The sequence below is a fragment of the Crassostrea angulata genome, chromosome 8, assembly GCF_025612915.1.
Source record: "Crassostrea angulata isolate pt1a10 chromosome 8, ASM2561291v2, whole genome shotgun sequence".
NCBI classification, from domain to species: Eukaryota; Metazoa; Mollusca; class Bivalvia; order Ostreida; family Ostreidae; genus Magallana; species Magallana angulata.
The window spans coordinates 30857576-30877528 of record NC_069118.1 but is presented as its reverse complement, the minus strand read 5'-3'; the positions used below and the strand labels follow the sequence as shown (position 1 = coordinate 30877528).

At 32.8% G+C, this 19953-nt stretch overlaps 2 protein-coding genes and 1 pseudogene across 2 annotated transcripts; all 3 read left to right on the top strand.

The window, feature by feature from the left end:
• Positions 1 to 2904: 2904 nt before the first annotated feature.
• On the top strand, positions 2905 to 15492 carry LOC128160886 (uncharacterized). Its single transcript, XM_052824189.1, has 3 exons — positions 2905 to 3023; positions 5441 to 7083; positions 13617 to 15492. The coding sequence occupies exons 1-3, from the start codon at positions 2905 to 2907 to the stop codon at positions 14999 to 15001; spliced, it is 3147 nt and encodes a 1048-aa protein (XP_052680149.1). The 3' UTR covers positions 15002 to 15492.
• On the top strand, positions 10174 to 10855 carry LOC128161517 (uncharacterized; annotated as a pseudogene).
• A 2829-nt stretch (positions 15493 to 18321) lies between the features above and the next one.
• LOC128161516 (uncharacterized) lies at positions 18322 to 19018 on the top strand. Its single transcript, XM_052824815.1, has 2 exons — positions 18322 to 18616; positions 18869 to 19018. The coding sequence occupies exons 1-2, from the start codon at positions 18394 to 18396 to the stop codon at positions 19006 to 19008; spliced, it is 363 nt and encodes a 120-aa protein (XP_052680775.1). The 5' UTR covers positions 18322 to 18393; the 3' UTR covers positions 19009 to 19018.
• The last annotated feature ends 935 nt before the right edge of the window (positions 19019 to 19953 follow it).

Genomic DNA, 19953 nt, shown 5'->3' with positions numbered 1-19953 from the left:
ACAATGAGGCATTCTTTTTTAGTCCGTGAATCACACTCAATCAGTTGTCGTACGAAGATTAATATAACGTACTTCTTTCTCAGATACCTTTTAATTTTATATACACTTGTTCGACATGCCCACTAAATTAACGGTCCTTCCGAATAGAAATTTGAGCATCAAGACTATACTGCTTTTAAAGAAAATGCTATAACACTCTATGTGCTCTGGCCGAATCTTCCTGGCTTTTTGCTATTCATTGGCGTTTTGCTGTGTTGTTAATAATATTTTGCTTTCAATTATCGTGTGGTTCATGATAAATAATCTATGTTTGCGCCTGATAGAATTTCAAACAGACGTCGATGTTCTATTAAAAAGTCTACTAGTACTATCAGAAACTTAGCTATTTGCCTGACAGGCAATCGACCATTATCAGTGACAAGTTCCTGAATTGAAACAATTATTGTATCAATTGTTGTTCTTTCAAATTTAGAATATTTTGCTCCAAGTCCATCATTTAGTTTCAGAGTTAAAATATATTTTCCCTTTTTTTAGAGGATATACTAGTCTCTGCAACCTTCAAGAGATTTAGAGACCAGCTCAGGATGTTATTAAGCAGCGTTGTATTGGTTTAATTCTACTTGGATATACCATAACTTTTCTAATTACCAAATCCATGGTTGATTACAGTTTGCTCCTCTATTCATTAATCAACCGTGCTTTTCCGAGGATGATTGACTTTTTAAAAATATCAAAATATCGATATAGAAAGAAAGGTAACTTAAACTTTTTGAGAAAGTTTTTTTTTTTTTGTAAATTATATACTAGTACTGTAAACCAATTTTTATTCGCAGTGACTTTATTTCGCGATTAACTACCGATAAACTGGTTTGTGACGATTAAAGTAGATCCAGTGTTATATGATGTCATACTTTATTGTAAAACTTTGAATTCTTTAAAATTTGTGCAAGATAGTTTTTTATATTTTATGTAAATAGAATCACATGGTAGTAACTAGGATTATTGTCAAGTTCAAGATATATTTGCAGCTTGATTTTATCCTAAATTTCCAAAATTTTATACATCTTATCGATCCTAAGGGGAAATATTTCTTTTTCTGACTTTTCTCTCAGTTGTATGTCTAAATGCTATAATTTTCCTTATCTCAACAATTAATTTTAAAATAAGTTTGTGGTTTTACTTTTCTGACACAGCTGACAAGATAAACAAGTTTCTGCCAAAAAAAATTTTACTTTTAACAAAAAAAGTACGGTTTTCTGAGGCTAAATTATGCTGTAGTTCATGTTTATCTGACATCTCAAAAAGTGTGATGACATGTTTTTCTTATCTTATAAATTTATGAAATTTAAGTCTATTCAATTGAAATCAGTTCTGTTTTTCAACTTTTATCATAGAGTTTTAATTTGTTGATCACTCGGCCCCCTTAATAGTCACCTGAGTATACTGCAACATTACATAAGGCACAAATTGACCCATCCAAATTTTTGACGGGATCAGCAAGAAGATTTATACTAAAGGGTAGAGACCTTGTTTTCAGTATATCATGTTGTGTATACATGTAATAGGGATAATTTATTACATCCACTTAATTCTGGACTTATTTACCTAACTGATATAAGACAAAGAAATACACCATTTAATCTCAACTACGTAAGACCAAATTTTTTAAATGAGCGAAACTTTTCACAACAACGATTTGGCGAAAATGATTTTAAAAGTTAACCTGTAAATGTCAGGAGGTGGGGTGATAAAAGAGCATGTGTTTATGGGACTCAATATCTTTCAGGGGAGTTTTAAGAAATTGAAACAATTTTTAAATTTGTAGAGACAGCGGGATGATTATTATTTTACAGTCATGTAAAAACTTTTTTTCTGGTAGTTGATATATATGTTATTCATAATATGTAAAAAGAATAAAAAAGAAATGTTACAAAAACAAACAATCACGACGAATTATTATTGAAATTGTCTAATTATGTTCTCTATACTTAAAAAAATTAATATATTGTAGTTTTAAATTCCATAAGCCTTCTTTCTCTCAAAAAGTAAATAACTTTTGTTATGTTTAATACTGAGTATATGTTCTTTATGGTATGTAAAAACAAAATGCAATGAAAACAAAAATCAAAAAGATTTGTTACTGAAATTGTCTTATTATGCTGTTTTTACTTTAAAATTATTAATACATTGTAGCTTTAATTCTATAAGCATTGTTTCTCTCAAAAGGTAAAATATCATGGAATTCTAGTCTAAAAAACGGATATTTTCAGGTCATGAAACATATATTTAGTTTATAAAAGTAGTCCAAAATGACGAACAACATTCAACAACCAGGTTAAAAGACGACAAAGCATTGAAGAACTGATTTTTGAATTTTGCCCTATGTGTTCTTGCTTCATGTATACACTATTTACTGATTAAACGATTTTTTTTTTCAAATAAAAACTGTTAGATGCTGCAAACCAAAAGTAATATTGAATGAACCTTTTCTTTATTTTTCAGATTGCGATATTTAAACACGCACGTTCTTGAAAGCTATATGAACTGCAATTTTCATGTCGAAAATTGTTATAATGTGTAAACTTAAAATTTTACTCCTGAAATTACAGAAAAATAATATGATTCATATAACCCTCTGTTACTCATATGTTTGGAAAAACCTATTTCGATATACAGATATTTATACTGACTGTGACAAAATTAAACATAGTAATAGAAAACATATACCAGTATTAGAAGGCAGAGAACATTTATGGGTCGGTCAAAAAAGATGAAAAAATGGCTTACAACAGTATTGACAACTGGGGAAAATTCGAATGATATCTATGATAGAGGGCATGAATAAATTTTGAATAAATTTTATACCCGTACCAAGTTTTAGCCCACCTTCAAAAGGTGTGAGTGATGAAGGAGGAGGCGGAGGTGTACGAGAAAGTGCACCGTGCCATGGTCACTGAGGAGGTGACGGAGAAGAGGGGTGGGCTAGCCTTCGGTCTGACGTTTTTCAGTCTTCCGTGTATGCAGTATATACAAATTGTATTTAAAATGTACTTAATGATGGTTGAAATAATGAAATAACATCCTTCCATTTTTCTTAATTTGTAATTGTGAAACAAAACATATTACTCATGTTGAGAAATTTAGGAAAGATGGTATAGCATAAAAGATTTGCAGTCAATTTTACTACTATTTTATGTCATTAATGAAAACAATGGCGGTTTAGAGTGTAGATACTTGTATTTGCTAATTTTATGAAGCGTTATGTCTATAGTGCATTAATGACGCCTGTAAGCGGCTATCTATGATTAGCGGCTGTTAATTCAAAAATTTATAGCATTAGGTGTGTGTTGCAATTGCATACTACTGTAGAAGCAGAAATATTCGTTGAGGATTTAATTTCGTTATTTTCGTTGGCAGTATAAATCAACGAAATTAAATCCATAACGAATATTTAACCAAAGTATTAATGAATACAAAGAGATAAAAATATAACGAAATTAAATGCCAACGGAATTTTATTTGGTTAAAAAAACACGAAATTTTGACCCAACGAAAATATGTGTTTCTACAGTATATATGGTTAAAATATTTAAGAACCCCGAGCTCAGAGTGGTCCAACGATTGTCCTTTTGTTTGTCTGTATTTTCATTTTTACATTCTCGACTTTCCCTCAATAATCACAGGGAAATTTTCAACCAGATTTAGTTTAAGGGATTGTTTTAAGGATAAGTTAATTTACATAATCAAATGTTGATTATGTATATAAGAAATAGAATTTCCAGCTATACTTAAGCAATAAATTAAATTTCGTCTTATTTTGTCCGGTTTATATCAAACAAGCTTTTAATCGCATTAATTTAATTATGAATTTTCTTCTTCTTTAGATTGAATGAATTTGAAATTCCGAAGGAAAAATCAGAAGTACAAACTTGTAAGAATTTAACGATACACCTGAAAAACAAATGAACAAACATGCAACAAAACTTCTATATTTGCTACAAAAGGTACGGGAAGTAACTCTAATATTTTGTTTGTATAACTTATTTTTAATTCTTATCATGTGGTTACATTCAAGGAAGGATCAGCCATGTTTAGGGAACGCCTACCAGACAGATAAAGATTGTGTTATTTCTCATTAACAAGGTTTGTTTAATTACTTGTTCTCATTAAAAGTTTAGAGCTCCGGCAATTCAAACATATAATTCTGAATGTTTTAGAAATTTAGTTACTTTCGCTGTAGATTTTATATTCTGAATATTGTGTTCAACATAGATATCATACGCAACAATGTAATAAAATAATTGTGAAGTGAGGTGAAGTCTCCAATGATTATAATGATCAGCATCCGCCTGAAAGAGGTAGAAACCAGAAAGGGGGGGGTCTCTCAGTAGAAAGAAATGATTATAATATAAATATTTTACAAACAATATTTCAGCACTGTGTATATGAAGATTAAAATATTACCATGTATCTGTTTATGGTGGGTTATTTTTCGTACCACACTTTTTTATCTATATTGTTTAGGACGTTGTGTACTCATGGTTTGAGTTCTCAAATTCGGATTGTTATAAAGTTCAATGTCATGAGTAAAATTTGCTCGAACCACAAAAGGATTATAATAAATGAATTATTATTGACATAACATTCGATATTTTTACCAGATCATTGAATTAGGCTTAAACAAAAATGGACTTTAAGCAAAACAAAGCAGATTCGGACTAAATTTTTCAGATTTTGTTTTTCACTGAAATATTTTTGGTACTACTGTAATATTTAAAGTTAAGGTTTTATTTGTTAATCAACATAATTTTGCATACTTTCTGTTGGTTTTATCCCACTTTTACATTTAGATAATCGAATGGCACAAACTACACAAATATTAAAGAATGCTTAAAACGATAAAAGACACCATATCTCAAAATTTTGTTCATTGACCTCATTCAATTTCCATGCCAACAGAGTAAGGTCAATATACTTATTTAAATAATGTAAATGATTTAGTATTACCATCATTCAGTTTTTGTGTTAATTTGAATCAAAAATGGGTAGGGATTTGAAAACAATAGAGGAAATTCGGACTGGAATATTTCTAAAAACTGTGAATGAAATCTTAATGCTTTGTATCTATTTCGTGTCACTGCCATTCATAAACTGTATTTCATTTTTTAAATAGTTAAGAATTTTGTAATATTTTCACAATTAAAAAAATCTTAATCAATCTGCAAAATTTTTTGGGATTTCTTTTATTTATCAAAAAATGCTCAATGGCCATATACACAAAAAGTAGGTCATGACCTACTTTTTTGAAAGTGAAAAAATAACACTACCATGAAAGGTCTATAACACACAATAGATTGTTTTTCATTACCATCAGTGGAAATTTTATCATTCTGAGTAAACGTATACCTTTATAGGAAAAATCCTTTAATTTTTTTTATAGGACAATAATGGATCCCCGTTCTAGTGCCAAGGATGTGCCCCGATGTGACCTTTGTGAGACCGATATAGTACAAAACTACTGTGACTTTTGTCATGCCAACCTCTGCACGCCATGTGTAGGCAAGCACATCTCAGATGGATATGACAAACATAAAATAGTCCCTTTCCAGGAACGAGGGTCAACTCTTATTTATCCGAAATGTGGAACACATCAACACAAAAATTGCGAATTTCAGTGCAAATCTTGCAACAATATTTTTATTTGTTCTTCTTGCACTGCATCTGAACAACACAGGGGACATATTTTTGTAGATATATCAGATGTTTACAAGGCACATAAAGAAAATATTAAGAAGGATACGGAAGACTTTTTAAATCTTATTTCTCCAACGTATGAAGAAATTGCAGGCGATTTGGAAAATCAGCTTGCCAACCTCGATGGAGGATATGAAAAACTTACAACAAAAATGTCAAAACAGGGAGAGCAATGGCGCAAAGAAATCGACATCGTTGTCAATGAAGTGAAGACTGAAATCAGTGAAATTAAAGTAAATCATAGAGACATTCTACAGAAACAATTAAGTGAACTCAATCAGATACAGTCTCTCCTTCAGCAAACACTGTTAGCTATGAAAAAAATTGAGAAATCCACTGAAGTATCTTCAATCATTGAATACAGCTCTAAGAACAGAGAATTCAGCAAGCTTCCACCCAAGGTTCATGTATCAATGCCGACATTCATTCCAAAACCAATAGACCACGAGATGTTGTATAGTTTGTTTGGACAGATCCCCCCATTATCTACTGCTACCGAGGAAAATCTCTTGTCACTAAATCAAACGAACATTTTAGTCAGAGAACTACTGGATGAACCAAAGCTTGTTGCAACAATACGGACTAAGTATAATAATCTACGAAATGTCACCTGTCTAAATAAGGACAGGATCTGGACTAGTGGAGAGACCAAAAATATCGAATGCTTCAACACTAAAAGTTCACTCCTCCAGATAATCCAAAACAAATCAGAAAACTTCCCCAGTGATTTAGCTGTAGACAACGATGGGAATCTAATGTATTCCGACTGGTCAACAAAGACAGTAAATAAGGTTAATGATGGACAGACAGGAGAGTTGATCAGATTAGAGGGATGGACGCCTGTCAATCTGTGTGTCACCTCTACTTGTGATATTCTTGTTACCATGAATAGTGATGATTTAACTCAATCCAAAGTTGTTCGTTACTCGGGATCTACAGAAAAACAAACAATTCAGTTTAATAATGAAGGTAAACCTCTGTACTCAGGGAATAGTTATACTAAATACATAACTGAGAACAGAAACTATGATATCTGTGTAGCTGACGGATATGCTGATGTAGTAGTGGTGGTTAATCAGGATGGGAAACTCAGATGGAGATACACCGGTCATCCCTCAGTTTTCAAGACCAAATCATTTGATCCCTATGGTATCACAACAGACAGTCAGAGTCGTATCCTGACAGCAGACGGTGGCAATCATTGTATCCACATTCTGGATCAGAATGGACAGTTTCTCCGTTACATTGATAACTGTGATCTAAAGAATCCTTTTGGTTTATGTGTGGACAATAATGACAATCTGTTTGTGTCTGAGTACTGCAAAGGCAATTTTAAGAAAATTAAATATTTGAAATAGAGACTAAAATTTATAATTCTGAAGTCAGTGCAACAAGATTCGCACGTCACCATTTTTTCATTGAAATAATCAGTACAGATTTATGCATTTTGTTTTCATTTTTCAAAGAGTCAATAAATAGAAAACGTGTGTGTAATCTGTTTAGTTTGATGTCAAATAAAGCTTGCGATTTGCTAAAGCCAAGTTTTCTAGACTCTCTCAGAAAATAATGATGACTTTCTCTACGTCTGGGCTAAATGTATCTTTTCTAAAGCACTATGATATGTTTATCAACTATTAAATGCAGTTTTGTATGAACTATTCACGTTTAAATTAAATATTTTTTCCTGCTTTTGCGAATGTACAAAGATGAGGCCATAAAAAGACTGATTGAAATTGAATGTTGCTTGTTATTTAACCTAGTTGTTCAATATGCATGTGCGACAGTCAAACAATAAGCATGGTTAAAAAGTATGCTTCATCTAACAGATCTACGCAGATACACAGTCGTCGTTGCAGAAATCGTGTAAGAGCTGCCTTTCTAAAGTCAAAAGTATCTATTTTCTATTTGTATACATTGATTTTTAATGCAGATAAAATGTGTATGTTTAAAAAATGATATTTATAAAATAAATATATTATTAAAAATATATTTTCTATTCTTTTAAACATACCGTATATTCAATATTTTTACAAGGACACATAATTAGTATTTATTTGTGTATCAACAAAATAGGAATGACCCCCATTTCAACTTATTCGCTCGGTACATGTTGACACACAAACCCATGTTTTACCAAAATAAAATTAACGCGATTTATTTTTTTCATAGTTTATATGAAAAGATGAACTTTTAAATTTTTTTTTACTGTGTTCAAAAGTAAACCAATCTAGTTATTATAAAAAGAGGAATAGAATTAATTGTTGGACCAACACAAAAACCTTTACACGACTTTCCTAGCCAACCAAGCGCAGGAGATTGAAAATACTGCTGCGTGGCATCTACCATGAGCAAGCGGTTTCTCAGTAAAACCTCAAGTCTAAGAACATATATATTTACATTTTTCACTGTCTTTGCCTGCGATAACACTAGGTATAGATTTTGTACTATACAGCCTATAACTTCAAATGACGTATAATTGGGGAGCCAGCGGGGTTCGCTTATTTATATTTTAATATTTGATCGAACAATGTCTGAATATTATATAAACATAAGTAATAAGGAATCAAATTTGCTATCCATTGACGTTTTGCTATGTTGTCAACAATATTTTGTTGTCAATGATCTTGTGGTTCACGACAATGAATCCATGTTCGCGCCTGATAAGATTTCAAACAGACGTCGATGTTCTAATAAAACAGTGTAAACTGTCCCCGAAGAAAAGTCTTCTACCAGTTTCCTAGCTTGTGAGACAGTCAATCAACCATTATCAGTGACCAGTTCCTGAAATAAACAATCGTTGCATCAATTGTTGTTGTTCTTTGAGGTTTAGAATAGTTAGTTCTTGGTCCATCATTTAGTTTCAGATTTAAAATATTTTTTGTCTTTTTTTAAGAGGATGCACATGTCCCTGCAACCTTCTAGAGATTTACAGACCAGCTCTACTGTATTTGAGTATAACCAATAACAATTCTTACTTAACTATTTTTGATAGATGAATTTTTAAGTTAATAAGCAGCGTTGTATCATTAGAGGTTGTTACAATCATACTTGGATATATCATAGCATATATAACTACAAAACCCACGGTTGTTCACGGTTCGTTCCTCTCTCAATCAATCAAACTGTCTTCTTTCAAGGATCAAAGACTTTTTAAAAATATCAAAATATTGATATAGATAGAAAGGTAACTCGAACTTTAGGGAAAGTTTATAGAATAAGACGTACTTATAACAAACCTTTTTATACTATATTTAACAAAGATTAAGAATTTAACTAATTTCATACTTTTCCCCTACCGGAATTTTAAAAAAAGAAAAAATTTCGATTTATTTATACCTTGTTTTCTTCATTTTGAATATTTTCCTTATTTGGTGGGGCGGGGGGGGTGTAGAAAGTGTTCGTATCGTAAGTTGAAATTCAAATACATAAAATCAAATTCTCTACAGTCATTTATGAGCGTATAGAGTGTCAAAAACAGTAAACAGTACTTAGTGTCAAATTAATGTACCATCTGTAATTCTATGGCCTTGACTCACATAAGTTGAGCTGTGCTGTAAAATAATGATTCTATTTTTAGGACTTATAATATCATATCAAAATTTTAGGCCAATCCTATGGTCATTTGTTGATCACTCAGCCACCTTTATAATCACCTGAGTAGACTGCATTTCTGCATGAAGCGCAATTTGTTAAAAAAAATAAATAAATAAATTTTTGGGTATTTAATATATGTTCTTCATAATATGTTAAAAGGAAATGCTATGAAAACAAAAATTACAAAGAATTGTTATTGAAATTGTCTTATGTTGTTTTTACTTTAAAATCATTCTTATATTGTAATTCTAATTCCACAAGCCTTGTTTCTTTCAAAATTCTGCCAAACAATTATGCAATTTTAGTTTAAGAAAAACCGGATACTTTCAGGTTATGAAAGTAACATTCATTTAGATTATTAAAGTAGTCCAAAATGACGAGCAACGTTCAACAACCAGGTTAAAAAAAAGAAGGAAAAAAAAATCACCGAAAAACAAATAAATTTGCGCTATATGTTCTTGTTCCGTGTATACAATGCATATTCAATTTGATCTTGTCAAAAATATTTATCAAATGAAAATTTTAAAATGCCGTAAACCAAAAATTATATATTGAATGAAGCTTTTCTTGGGGTTTTTTTTCCAGATAACGATATTTTACTACGCACGTTCTTGGACAAATTACACAAAGGCATGGTAAAGGGAATGGATGATTATACCAGTACAAAGTTTTAACCTGCCTTATGCCCACCTTCAAAAGGGCGGAGAAAGCCAAGGTAAAGAATGTAATGTACCACCACGTAATTTCAACGTTATAATTGCGTAAAACTTATTATGACGTTACAATTGTCTAAGCATCAATAGCCTTAGCGATAGATACTGACAATTTGTGTGTATCGATATGGGGTTGTTGCAGAGTTGTTTTGCAAAGAACAACAAAGTGGGGGTGATGAAGGAGGGGCGGAGGTGTACGAGAAGGTGCGCCGTGCCATGGTCACTGAGGACGTGACGGAGAAGAAGGGTCGGCTGGCCTTCGGTCTGACGTTTCTGTCAGAGGAGGAGCCAAAGCTTCCACCGCGCAGATTAACAGAGCTCAAGAAAGAGGACTTTGAAAAATGGAGGGGTAAATTATTCCAATCAAATTATTAAAGACTTCTGTATTATATATACCTGTGATTATTACTTTTGTAATTATAATGATTACTGAGTAGTTTATACACTGTACAAACTATTATAAACATATTTTTATAATTAGATAACCCGTTTATAATTTCAAGTCATATGCGTCTAGTAACCAATTTGTTGAAAAAATTAATAAATGTACTTTTTATGAACTTTATATGTAACTATGTACATCGATTTACATTTTATAAATAACTCATTTCCTTACTAGAGACAATCAGGAAAAGATCCAGTCACAGAAACAGAAGCTGGCTCAGCAGAGAAGGGAGGAGGCCCTCATCCAGAAGAAGATCGAAGTCGCCCATAGAGAGATGGAGAGGCTGGAGAAATATGTCAATCTCAGTGTCCAATAACTGTCTTATTACAATTGATTTGTAATAAACAACCTTGATCCCAAAATTACACACGTTTTTGTCTGCTTTTTTTTCTTCAGGTCTTCTATGTATACATTACATGTACAAATGTATCTATACAAATTGTTAAAATGTACCTAATGATGATCGTGATGAAATAACATTTTTTTTTCTATTTTTCTTTATTTGTAATTGTAAAACAAAACATATTACTAGCATTGAGAAATTTAGAAAAGTGTTATTTCATAAATAACTTGCACTCAATTTTACAACTTTATGTCATTAAAAGGTACAAAATGCATCCCTTAATGGTAATAGCGACTGACTTTCCCTTAAAAAATCACCGCGCAAATTTCAACCAGATTTGCTACAAATTTAAAGATTATTCTAAGGATAAATTATTTTAATTTACATAATTAAAATGTTGATTATCTATATAAAAAATAATATTCCCCACTTTTACCGCATTTATAAAGAAAAGTCTAAGCAGAAAGTCCCAATTATTGAGTTTTGTTTTAAAATAATTAAGCCGTAAATTAAATTCTGTCTTATTTTGCCCGGTTTCTTCTAGTATGAAACACGCTTTTTCTTCTTTTTTAAAGTAAAATGAATTTAAACTTCCGAAGGAAAAATCATAAGTACAAACTTGTAAGAATTTAACAATACAACTAAATAAGAACTGGAAACAAACAAATGAACAAACAAGCAAGAAAACTTCAGATTCTATAATTGCTACACAAGGTAAGGGAAGTAACTCTAATTTTTTTTTTAATATATGATCAGATGGAACGTTACATTCAAGACAGGATCAGCCATGTTTAGAGCACGCCTACCAGACATTTAGATATTGTGTAATTTCTTGTTGGCAAGGTTTGTATGATTACTTGTTCTCCTAAGCAACACTTTAAAAGTTGATAGCTCTTGCGATTAAAACAGAAAATTCTGGTTGTTGTAGAAATTAAGCTACTTTCGATTTAGATTTTATATTCTTAATATTTTGTTCAACATACTTATCAAACGCAACAATGTTGTGAACTAATTAATTGCATGTGAAGTCAGTAAAATCCTCCATTATTGATTAAAGTTAATGGCGAATATGTTCAGTGCGGACATAATGTAAAAGAGTGGCGGACATTTCGTGATGGCGGACATAACGTGACGGCGGACATAACGTGAATTAGCTGCAATAGTGTAGCCCTCTCCATAGGATCTCCGTAATGGTGCAAGTGCGGGAGTGATTTAGGCCTACTCCCGCAACGATTTCGTCTCAAATCGTACATAAATGACAATAACATTTGCATTTCTTGCCTGAACTCAAACATTGTAGATGTCTATGGCATAAATTAATCCAAATATACCAAGTATAGATCTAGTCCATATATCGGTTATTTTTCGTGTATGTCAACAACACAAGTTGAATTTGTCCGCCATGTTTACTGACCTTGACCGGTTTTATTTTGGGACAGTCAATGAGAATTCGAGAATTCAGCAGCGGATCTTGAAATGAATATAGGAATTCCCCTATTTTAAACATAATTAACGCGGTAAATATGAATTCTCCATTATATACCATTTCCTGAAACGATGCTTTAGTGATAGAACGAGGTATGATCGATTATTTACCCTGTCATTCACGTTATCAAGCCCATCAAAACTCCAAGCGCACATCCCATACAATCACGCGAGAACTGTCATGGCTGCTCAAAAAGACGACTGATAATCATGCTTATGTGTTTTATCTGGTTTTGATTTATATACGGTTAATTTGTTCAACCTCAATTAAAAAAGAATTTTATCTAAAGGAAGTCTAATATAAAATCGATCTTTTCAGACCGAAGTCAGCCGCTTTTTGCACCCTTACGGAGATCCTGTGGAATTGTAGCCCTCTCCAGTAAACATCAGATATAAAAAAAAATCGGAGAGGGCTACATTATTTCAGCTAAACGTGACTCAACACTCCAATGATTAAAATTATCAGCATCCGCCTGAAAGAAGTAAAAACGGGGGGGGGGGGGTCTATATTTTAAATATTTACAACAATATTTCAGCACTGTGTGTATAAAGATTTATATCAGGGCTTAATTAACCCGTTTTTGGTACAGAGTACTGTACCTTTTCAATTGGCGATTTTTGTTGAAATTAACAAATATGACTCAATGCAAGTTAGCAAAAACAAAAATTCTACGCAGTTTTCTTAATTTTCATTTGCATTTTACGTGTTTAATCATTAAATTAATGTTTTCATCATAATATCAACCATACTTAACAGGCTGATATTTAAATTGACATATATAAGGATGCCTCACTCAGTATAGCAACAAAATCAGCATCCTATTTTTTATAAAACAATACTCAACAGTTATTTTGGGAATTTTGCGATAATATTTTGGGAAAAACAGTAAATTATCAATTAGCCCGGAAAAAGTACCTTGTATGTAGGTTTTTTTTTCATACTACACTATTTTATCTATATGATTAATTAGAAAAGTCTTTAATTTTTTTTATAGAACAAAAATGGATCCTCGTTCTAGTGCCCAGGATGTACACCGATGTGACCTTTGTGAGACCGCCATAGTACACAGCTACTGTGACTTTTGTCATGTCAACCTCTGCAAGCCCTGTATAGGAGAACACATCACAGATGGATATGACAAACATAAAATTGTTGCTTTTCAGGAACGAAGATCAACCCTCATTTATCCGAAATGTGGAACACATCAACACAAAAATTGTGAATTCCAGTGCAAATCTTGCAACAATATTTTTGTTTGTTCTTCTTGTACTGCATCTGAACAACACAGGGGGCATATTTTTGTAGACATATCAACTGTTTACAAGACACAGAAAGAAAATATTGAAAAGGATACAGAAGAGTTAGTAAACCTTATTTCGCCTACATATGAAGAAATTGCAGGCGATTTGGAAAATCAGCTTGCCAACCTGGATGGAGGATATGAGAAACTTACAACAACAATGTCCAAACAAGGAGAGCAATGGCACAGAGAAATCGACATCGTCATCAACAAAATGAAAACTGAAATAAACGACATAAAAGTAAAACACAAAGACATTTTAAAGAAACATTTGAATGAAATCAAACAGATACAGTCACTTATACAGCAAACGCTATTGGCCATGAAAGAAATTAAGAAATCCACTGAAGTATCTTCAACCATTGAATACAGCTCTAAGATTAGAGATTTTAGCAAACTTCCACCCAAGGTTCAGGTATCATTGCCAACATTCATATCCAAACCAATAGACCATGAGAAACTGTATAGTTTGTTTGGACAAATCACCCCATTATCTACTGCTACAGAAGAAAATGTCTTGTCACTGAACCAACCCAACACTTCAGTCAGAGAACTACTGGATGAACCGGAGCTTGTTACCACAATGAAGACTGGGTATGAAAAACTACGCAATGTTACCTGTCTTAATGATGGTAGTATATGGACGAGTGGAGAGACCAATGATATCAAATGCTTCCACAGTAAAGGTTCACTCCTCCAAACTATACAGACAAATTCAGGAAAACCCCCTATTGATATAGCTGTGGACAGTGATGGGGATCTACTGTACGTTAGTGGGCCAACAAGGACAGTAAATAAAGTAAAGAATGGACAGACAGAAGAGTTGATCAGATTACAGGGATGGCAGCCTTGTAAGCTGTGTGTCACCTCTACTGGTGATCTCCTGGTTATCATGTGCTGTGATTATAAAACTCAATCCAAAGTTGTCCATTACTCAGGGTCTACAGAGAAACAAACAATTCAATATGATGATGATGGTAAACCTCTGTACTCATGGAACTATAGCAGTAAATACATCAGAGAGAACATAAACCGTGACATCTGTGTAGCTGACTGTGAGGCTGGTGCAGTAGTGGTGGTTAATAAGGACGGGAAACTCAGAGGGAGATACACCGGTCATCCCTCAGTTACCAAGAACAAACCATTTAAACCCTTTGGTATCACAACAGACAGTCAGAGTCGTATCCTGACAGCAGACAGAAACAACCATTGTATCCACATTCTGGATCAGAATGGACAGTTTCTCCGTTGCATTGATAACTGTGATCTGGAGGATCCTTATGGTTTATGTGTGGACAATGTTGACAATCTGTTTGTGTGTGAGAACAAAAAAGGCAATGTAAAGAAAATCAAATATTTGAAATAGAGTCTAAAATTTCTGATTCTAGTGTCAGTTAAACAAGATTCGTACACCACCATTTTTCCATTAAAATAACCAATACGGATTTATGTAGTTTGTTAACATTTTACAACTATTCAAACTGGTTCGCGACGATTAATTTTCGCGATCTCGCCTAATCCACATGAGTTTTGTTATTACAATCATTCGCCAAGGACTGGTCCGCGCGGCGAGGAATATTCGCGTCGATGAGGCTCTCTTTCCTTGGTGAGTGAATCTATTTTGTTGTCAATTATTCTTTGTGGTTGGTGGTAATGAATACAGGTTCCCACTTATAAGTGTTTCAAACAATTGGTGATCATCACAGTGTTTGATTATCTTTTAAGTTTTTTTTAATATTCTTACACACTGTCGTTTTTTGTTCTTTTGTCAAAATACGGGATTTCCATCGTCCATCGTGCGTTAGGCCTTTTCAGTTTCAGATATTCTATTAAAGCAGCATAAACCGTCCCCGAAGAAAGTTCTACTACAAGTAACTTAGCTATTTGTCTAACAGTCAATCGACCATTATCAGTGACCAGTTTCTGAATCAAAACCATCATTGCATTAATTGCTGTTGTTCTTGGTTCACCATTTGGTTTCAGTTTTATAATATTTTTTCTCTGATATTAAGAGGTTGTGCATGTCTCTACAACCTTTCCTAGATCTACAGAATAGCTTTTCTGTATTTGGGTAACCAATGATATATTTTATTCTTTGTTAACTGTTTTAATCCTTTTATATGATTTGTATGTTACTAAGCGGCGTTGTATCATTAACGGTTGTTACAATCATACTTGGATATACATGTATCATTACATATATAACTACGAAACTCACGGTTGATCACGGTTTGTTTCCCTCTCCATCAATCAAACTGTGGTTTTTTTTCAAGGATGATAGACTTAAAAAATATCGATATAGAAAGAAAGATAACTCGAACTAAAGAGAAAGTTTATATCTGAATAAAACGCAAGTAGCTGTAAAAAACAAACATGTAAGACTTAATTAGAACAAACTTTTTAATACTATATTTAACGAAAATTAAGAAATAAACTAATATCATACTTTTTTCATACCGGTATTTCAAATATGAAGCGATTTCGATTTATTTATACCTCGTTATCTTCATTTTGAATATTATTTTTTTCTGGGCCGGGGGGGGGGGGGGGGGGTAAAAGTGTTCGTATCGTAAGTTGAAATTTAAATAGATAAAATCAAATTCTTTACAGTCATTCAAGAGCCCCAAAACATTTATTATGCATGAGGCGCAATTCGTTAAATTACTGTAACAATAGTCTTGTTTCTCTAAAAAAAAATCAATAATTTTGGGGTATTTAATATATGTTCTTCATAATATGTAAAAAGGAAATGATATAAAAACAGAAATTATAAAGAACTGTTATTGAAATTTACTTTTTATGTTGCTTTTACTTTAAAAGTATCAATATATTGTAATTTTAATTCCACAAGCCTTGTTTCTTTCAAAATTCTTTCAAAAAATTATGCAATTTTAGTTTAAGAAAAACCGGGTATTTTCAGGTTATGAAGCATATATTTAGGTTATAAAAGTAGTCCAAATTTACGAGCAATGTTCAACAACCAGGCTATAAGAAAAAAAAAAGCATTGAAAAACAAATAAATTTGCGCTATATGTTCTTGTTCCGTGTATACAATGTATATTCAATTTGATCTTGTCAAAAATATTTATCTAATGAAAATTCTAAAATGCCGTAAACCAAAAATTATATACACGTATTTAATGAAGATTTGTTTTTTGGTTTTTTTGTTTCAGATAACGATATTAAACCACGCACACGTTCTTGAAAGCAATATGACCTGCAATTTCATGTCGAAAATTGTTATCATTTGTAAAATTTAAATTTACTACTAAAATGACAGAAAATATTATGGTTAATATTAAGTCAGATGTTTGGGAAAACCTTTTCAGAGGTTTATACTGACTGAAGCAAAATTACACATAGAAATAGAAAATAAATGCCAGTATAAAGTTTCAAAAATACACAAAGGTAGGGAACATTTTTGGGTTGGTGAAAAAGATGACTTAATTGTTTACAACAAAAATAATAGCGAGCGCAGCGAGGCGGCGCGAAGCGCCGCTCGCGTAGCGAGCTCCATAGACAACGTGTACGAACAGAAGGAAATTTGAGTTGAAAAGAAAATTTTGTGAACCCGCGTGAAAAAATTCTACATATCCCAATAATCCTTTATGGAGGGTAATCGTGTTCAAAAATCCAGACATGTAAACATGTAAATCCGAATACTGGATGTAACGTGTAGGAAGTACTCAATATCAGTGTTAACGGTGACTCTTTGGCTGATAAGTTTTGTTTTAATAATTTTTTTGCTTAGTAAATACACATTCAAGTTCCATGCTAAATTAACTGTCATATTGATCCAATCATATATGCATACGTTAGGTAGGAGACAAAAAATTATTAAAAAAGAAAAGTCCAATCATTATTAGATCTACGTGCAGCCACGTCATTTTATAATGAATAAATAAAAGAAAAAAATTCAACTGTTAAGATATCTACATTTATTTGTTATAGTTGCATACGTGGTCAAACCTTTCAATTATATTGGATATATCACACACTAAAAAAGGGTGAGGACACATATCTACAACGCTTATATAGCGTACAAAAATTAAAAAGATTAAAAACTAAATTGATGTCACAGAGGAAAATAATTAAAACACAGCTGGTAACAGCAAGGAACAAAATGAAAAATAACACAGACACATTGTTTACTGATTTTAATGATCATTATTAAAAGGTAAAGGAATGATAAAACATAATTGTATTTAATAAGTCTGTTTAACATTTTATTAATGCTCAGTGGTAGTTTGTTTAAGTGTATAAGCCTAGGAAGGGACCATTGGAATAATAGTCTCGCTTACTCCAGACTCTCGCTCTCGAGACTTCTCTCGCACGAGGCAAGTCTCGAGAGCGAGAGTCTGGGGTAAGCAAGACTATTGGAATAAAAGTTTGACAACTTCGGGTTCGTTGCGGTGGTAAAAGTTTTCGAGACAAAGTTTTTTAGTTAGTCCACGGGTTGCATTTAACAATGACGCCAGATGCGTGGTTCCTTCTGCGCTCGCCCCAACGGTCACACCGTAAAACATATTAGCATCAGAAAACAAAAACAAAAATAGAAACATCCTACAGATAAGTATGGTAGAGGGCATGGATGATTATTCCATTACCAAGTTTTAAAAGTGGAAAACCCAAGGTAAAGAATATAGTGTACCACCGCGTAAATACAACGTCATGATTGCGTGAAACTAATTATGACGTCACAATCGTCTAATCATCAATAGCCTTAGCGATAGATACTGTCAAGTTGTGTATATCGATATGGGGTTGTTGCAGAGTTGTTTTGCGAAGAACAACAAGGTGGGAGTGATGAAGGAGGAGGCGGAGGTGTACGAGAAAGTGCGCCGTGCCATGGTCACTGAGGACGTGACGGAGAAGAAGGGTGGGCTGGCCTTCGGTCTGACGTTTGTCTCCGAGGAGGAGCCAAAGCTGCCACCGCGCAGATTGACAGAGCTCAAGAAAGAGGACTTCGAAAAATGGCGGGGTAGGTTACCACATACAATTAATTATAGATTTCCATATTAAATACCAGTAATTCATAATGATTAGTTTATACACTGTACTAGTTATAATGAAGTTACAAAAACGTTAACGTACATGTTTTATAAATATATGTAACTATTTATGATGTGCATCTGGTAATCCATTTGTTAAACAACTTATAGATACATTTTTTACGGGCTTTTAATACTTGAATTGTGTTTAAATTTCATAAATAACTCATTTTTTCCAACAGACGATCAGGAAAAGGTCCAGTCCCAGAAACAGAAGCTGGCTCAGCAGAGAAGGGAGGAGGCCCTCATCCAGAAGAAGATCGAAGTCGCCCACAGAGAGGTGGAGAGGCTGGAGAAATATGTCAATCTCAGCGTCCAGTAACTGTCTTATTACAATTAATTGTTATATTTGTAATAAACAACATTGATCCCATAATTACACATATGTATTTTCAGCTCTTTTTTTCTGAAGTCTTCCATGTACATATATACAGTATATACAGGTACATAATTGTATTTATTGTACTAAATGATGTTGTGAGCAGAAACTCGAATAACATGTTATTTATGTTTCTGTTGAAATGATTAAGATTTAAACAGGGCGTATAAGCAATTGAGGTAACGTGAAACCCCATAAAAAATACATAAACGTATTTTATAAAACATGATTGTCTCCATGTAAATGTGTGTACATAATGGCCGGTATGTGGCCAGTCTAAAATAATCACAATTATCCGGCCCTCCTTCATTGTATGTCTCTTCTGTGGTATTGTTTAGGGTATATCATTGGAATAATGCGGTCGAGCTTCAATCTTAACAAAAAATAAATCGCTCTGTATATTATTTGTAATCAAAAGTTGTATGAAAGGGGAGGGGTGTTGTCATGGACATCGACCTATTACATTAAGGGTTGTGTGGCCGCTTTTCGATCGGAAAGGCCTGAGATGTTTAATCTTATAGTTGATCAAACCATCCATTTATACTTAGTCATGGCACGATCTTGAAATCTTAAAAAAACCCAGTATATTTTCGATCAGATTAGATATCAATTCATTGTCTAGGAAAGTCAAGAAATCTTTGTTTTCTGACATGCAGGAATTGGTCTCTCTGTATGGCTTCAGGCTTGGTAAACAGAACAAAAGTCAGCTTGCTCTGATACGTGTAGAAAAGTAAAAAAAAAAACCAAAAACACCTGTTTTCTACAAGATAAAGTAGCTTATACTTTATTTTATTTTTTTTGCATATATACATACCTAAATACGATCCTCTCGTCGATTTGTGTTTTATCAATATACATGTTTTTTGTTAATCACAGAAATATTGCTTC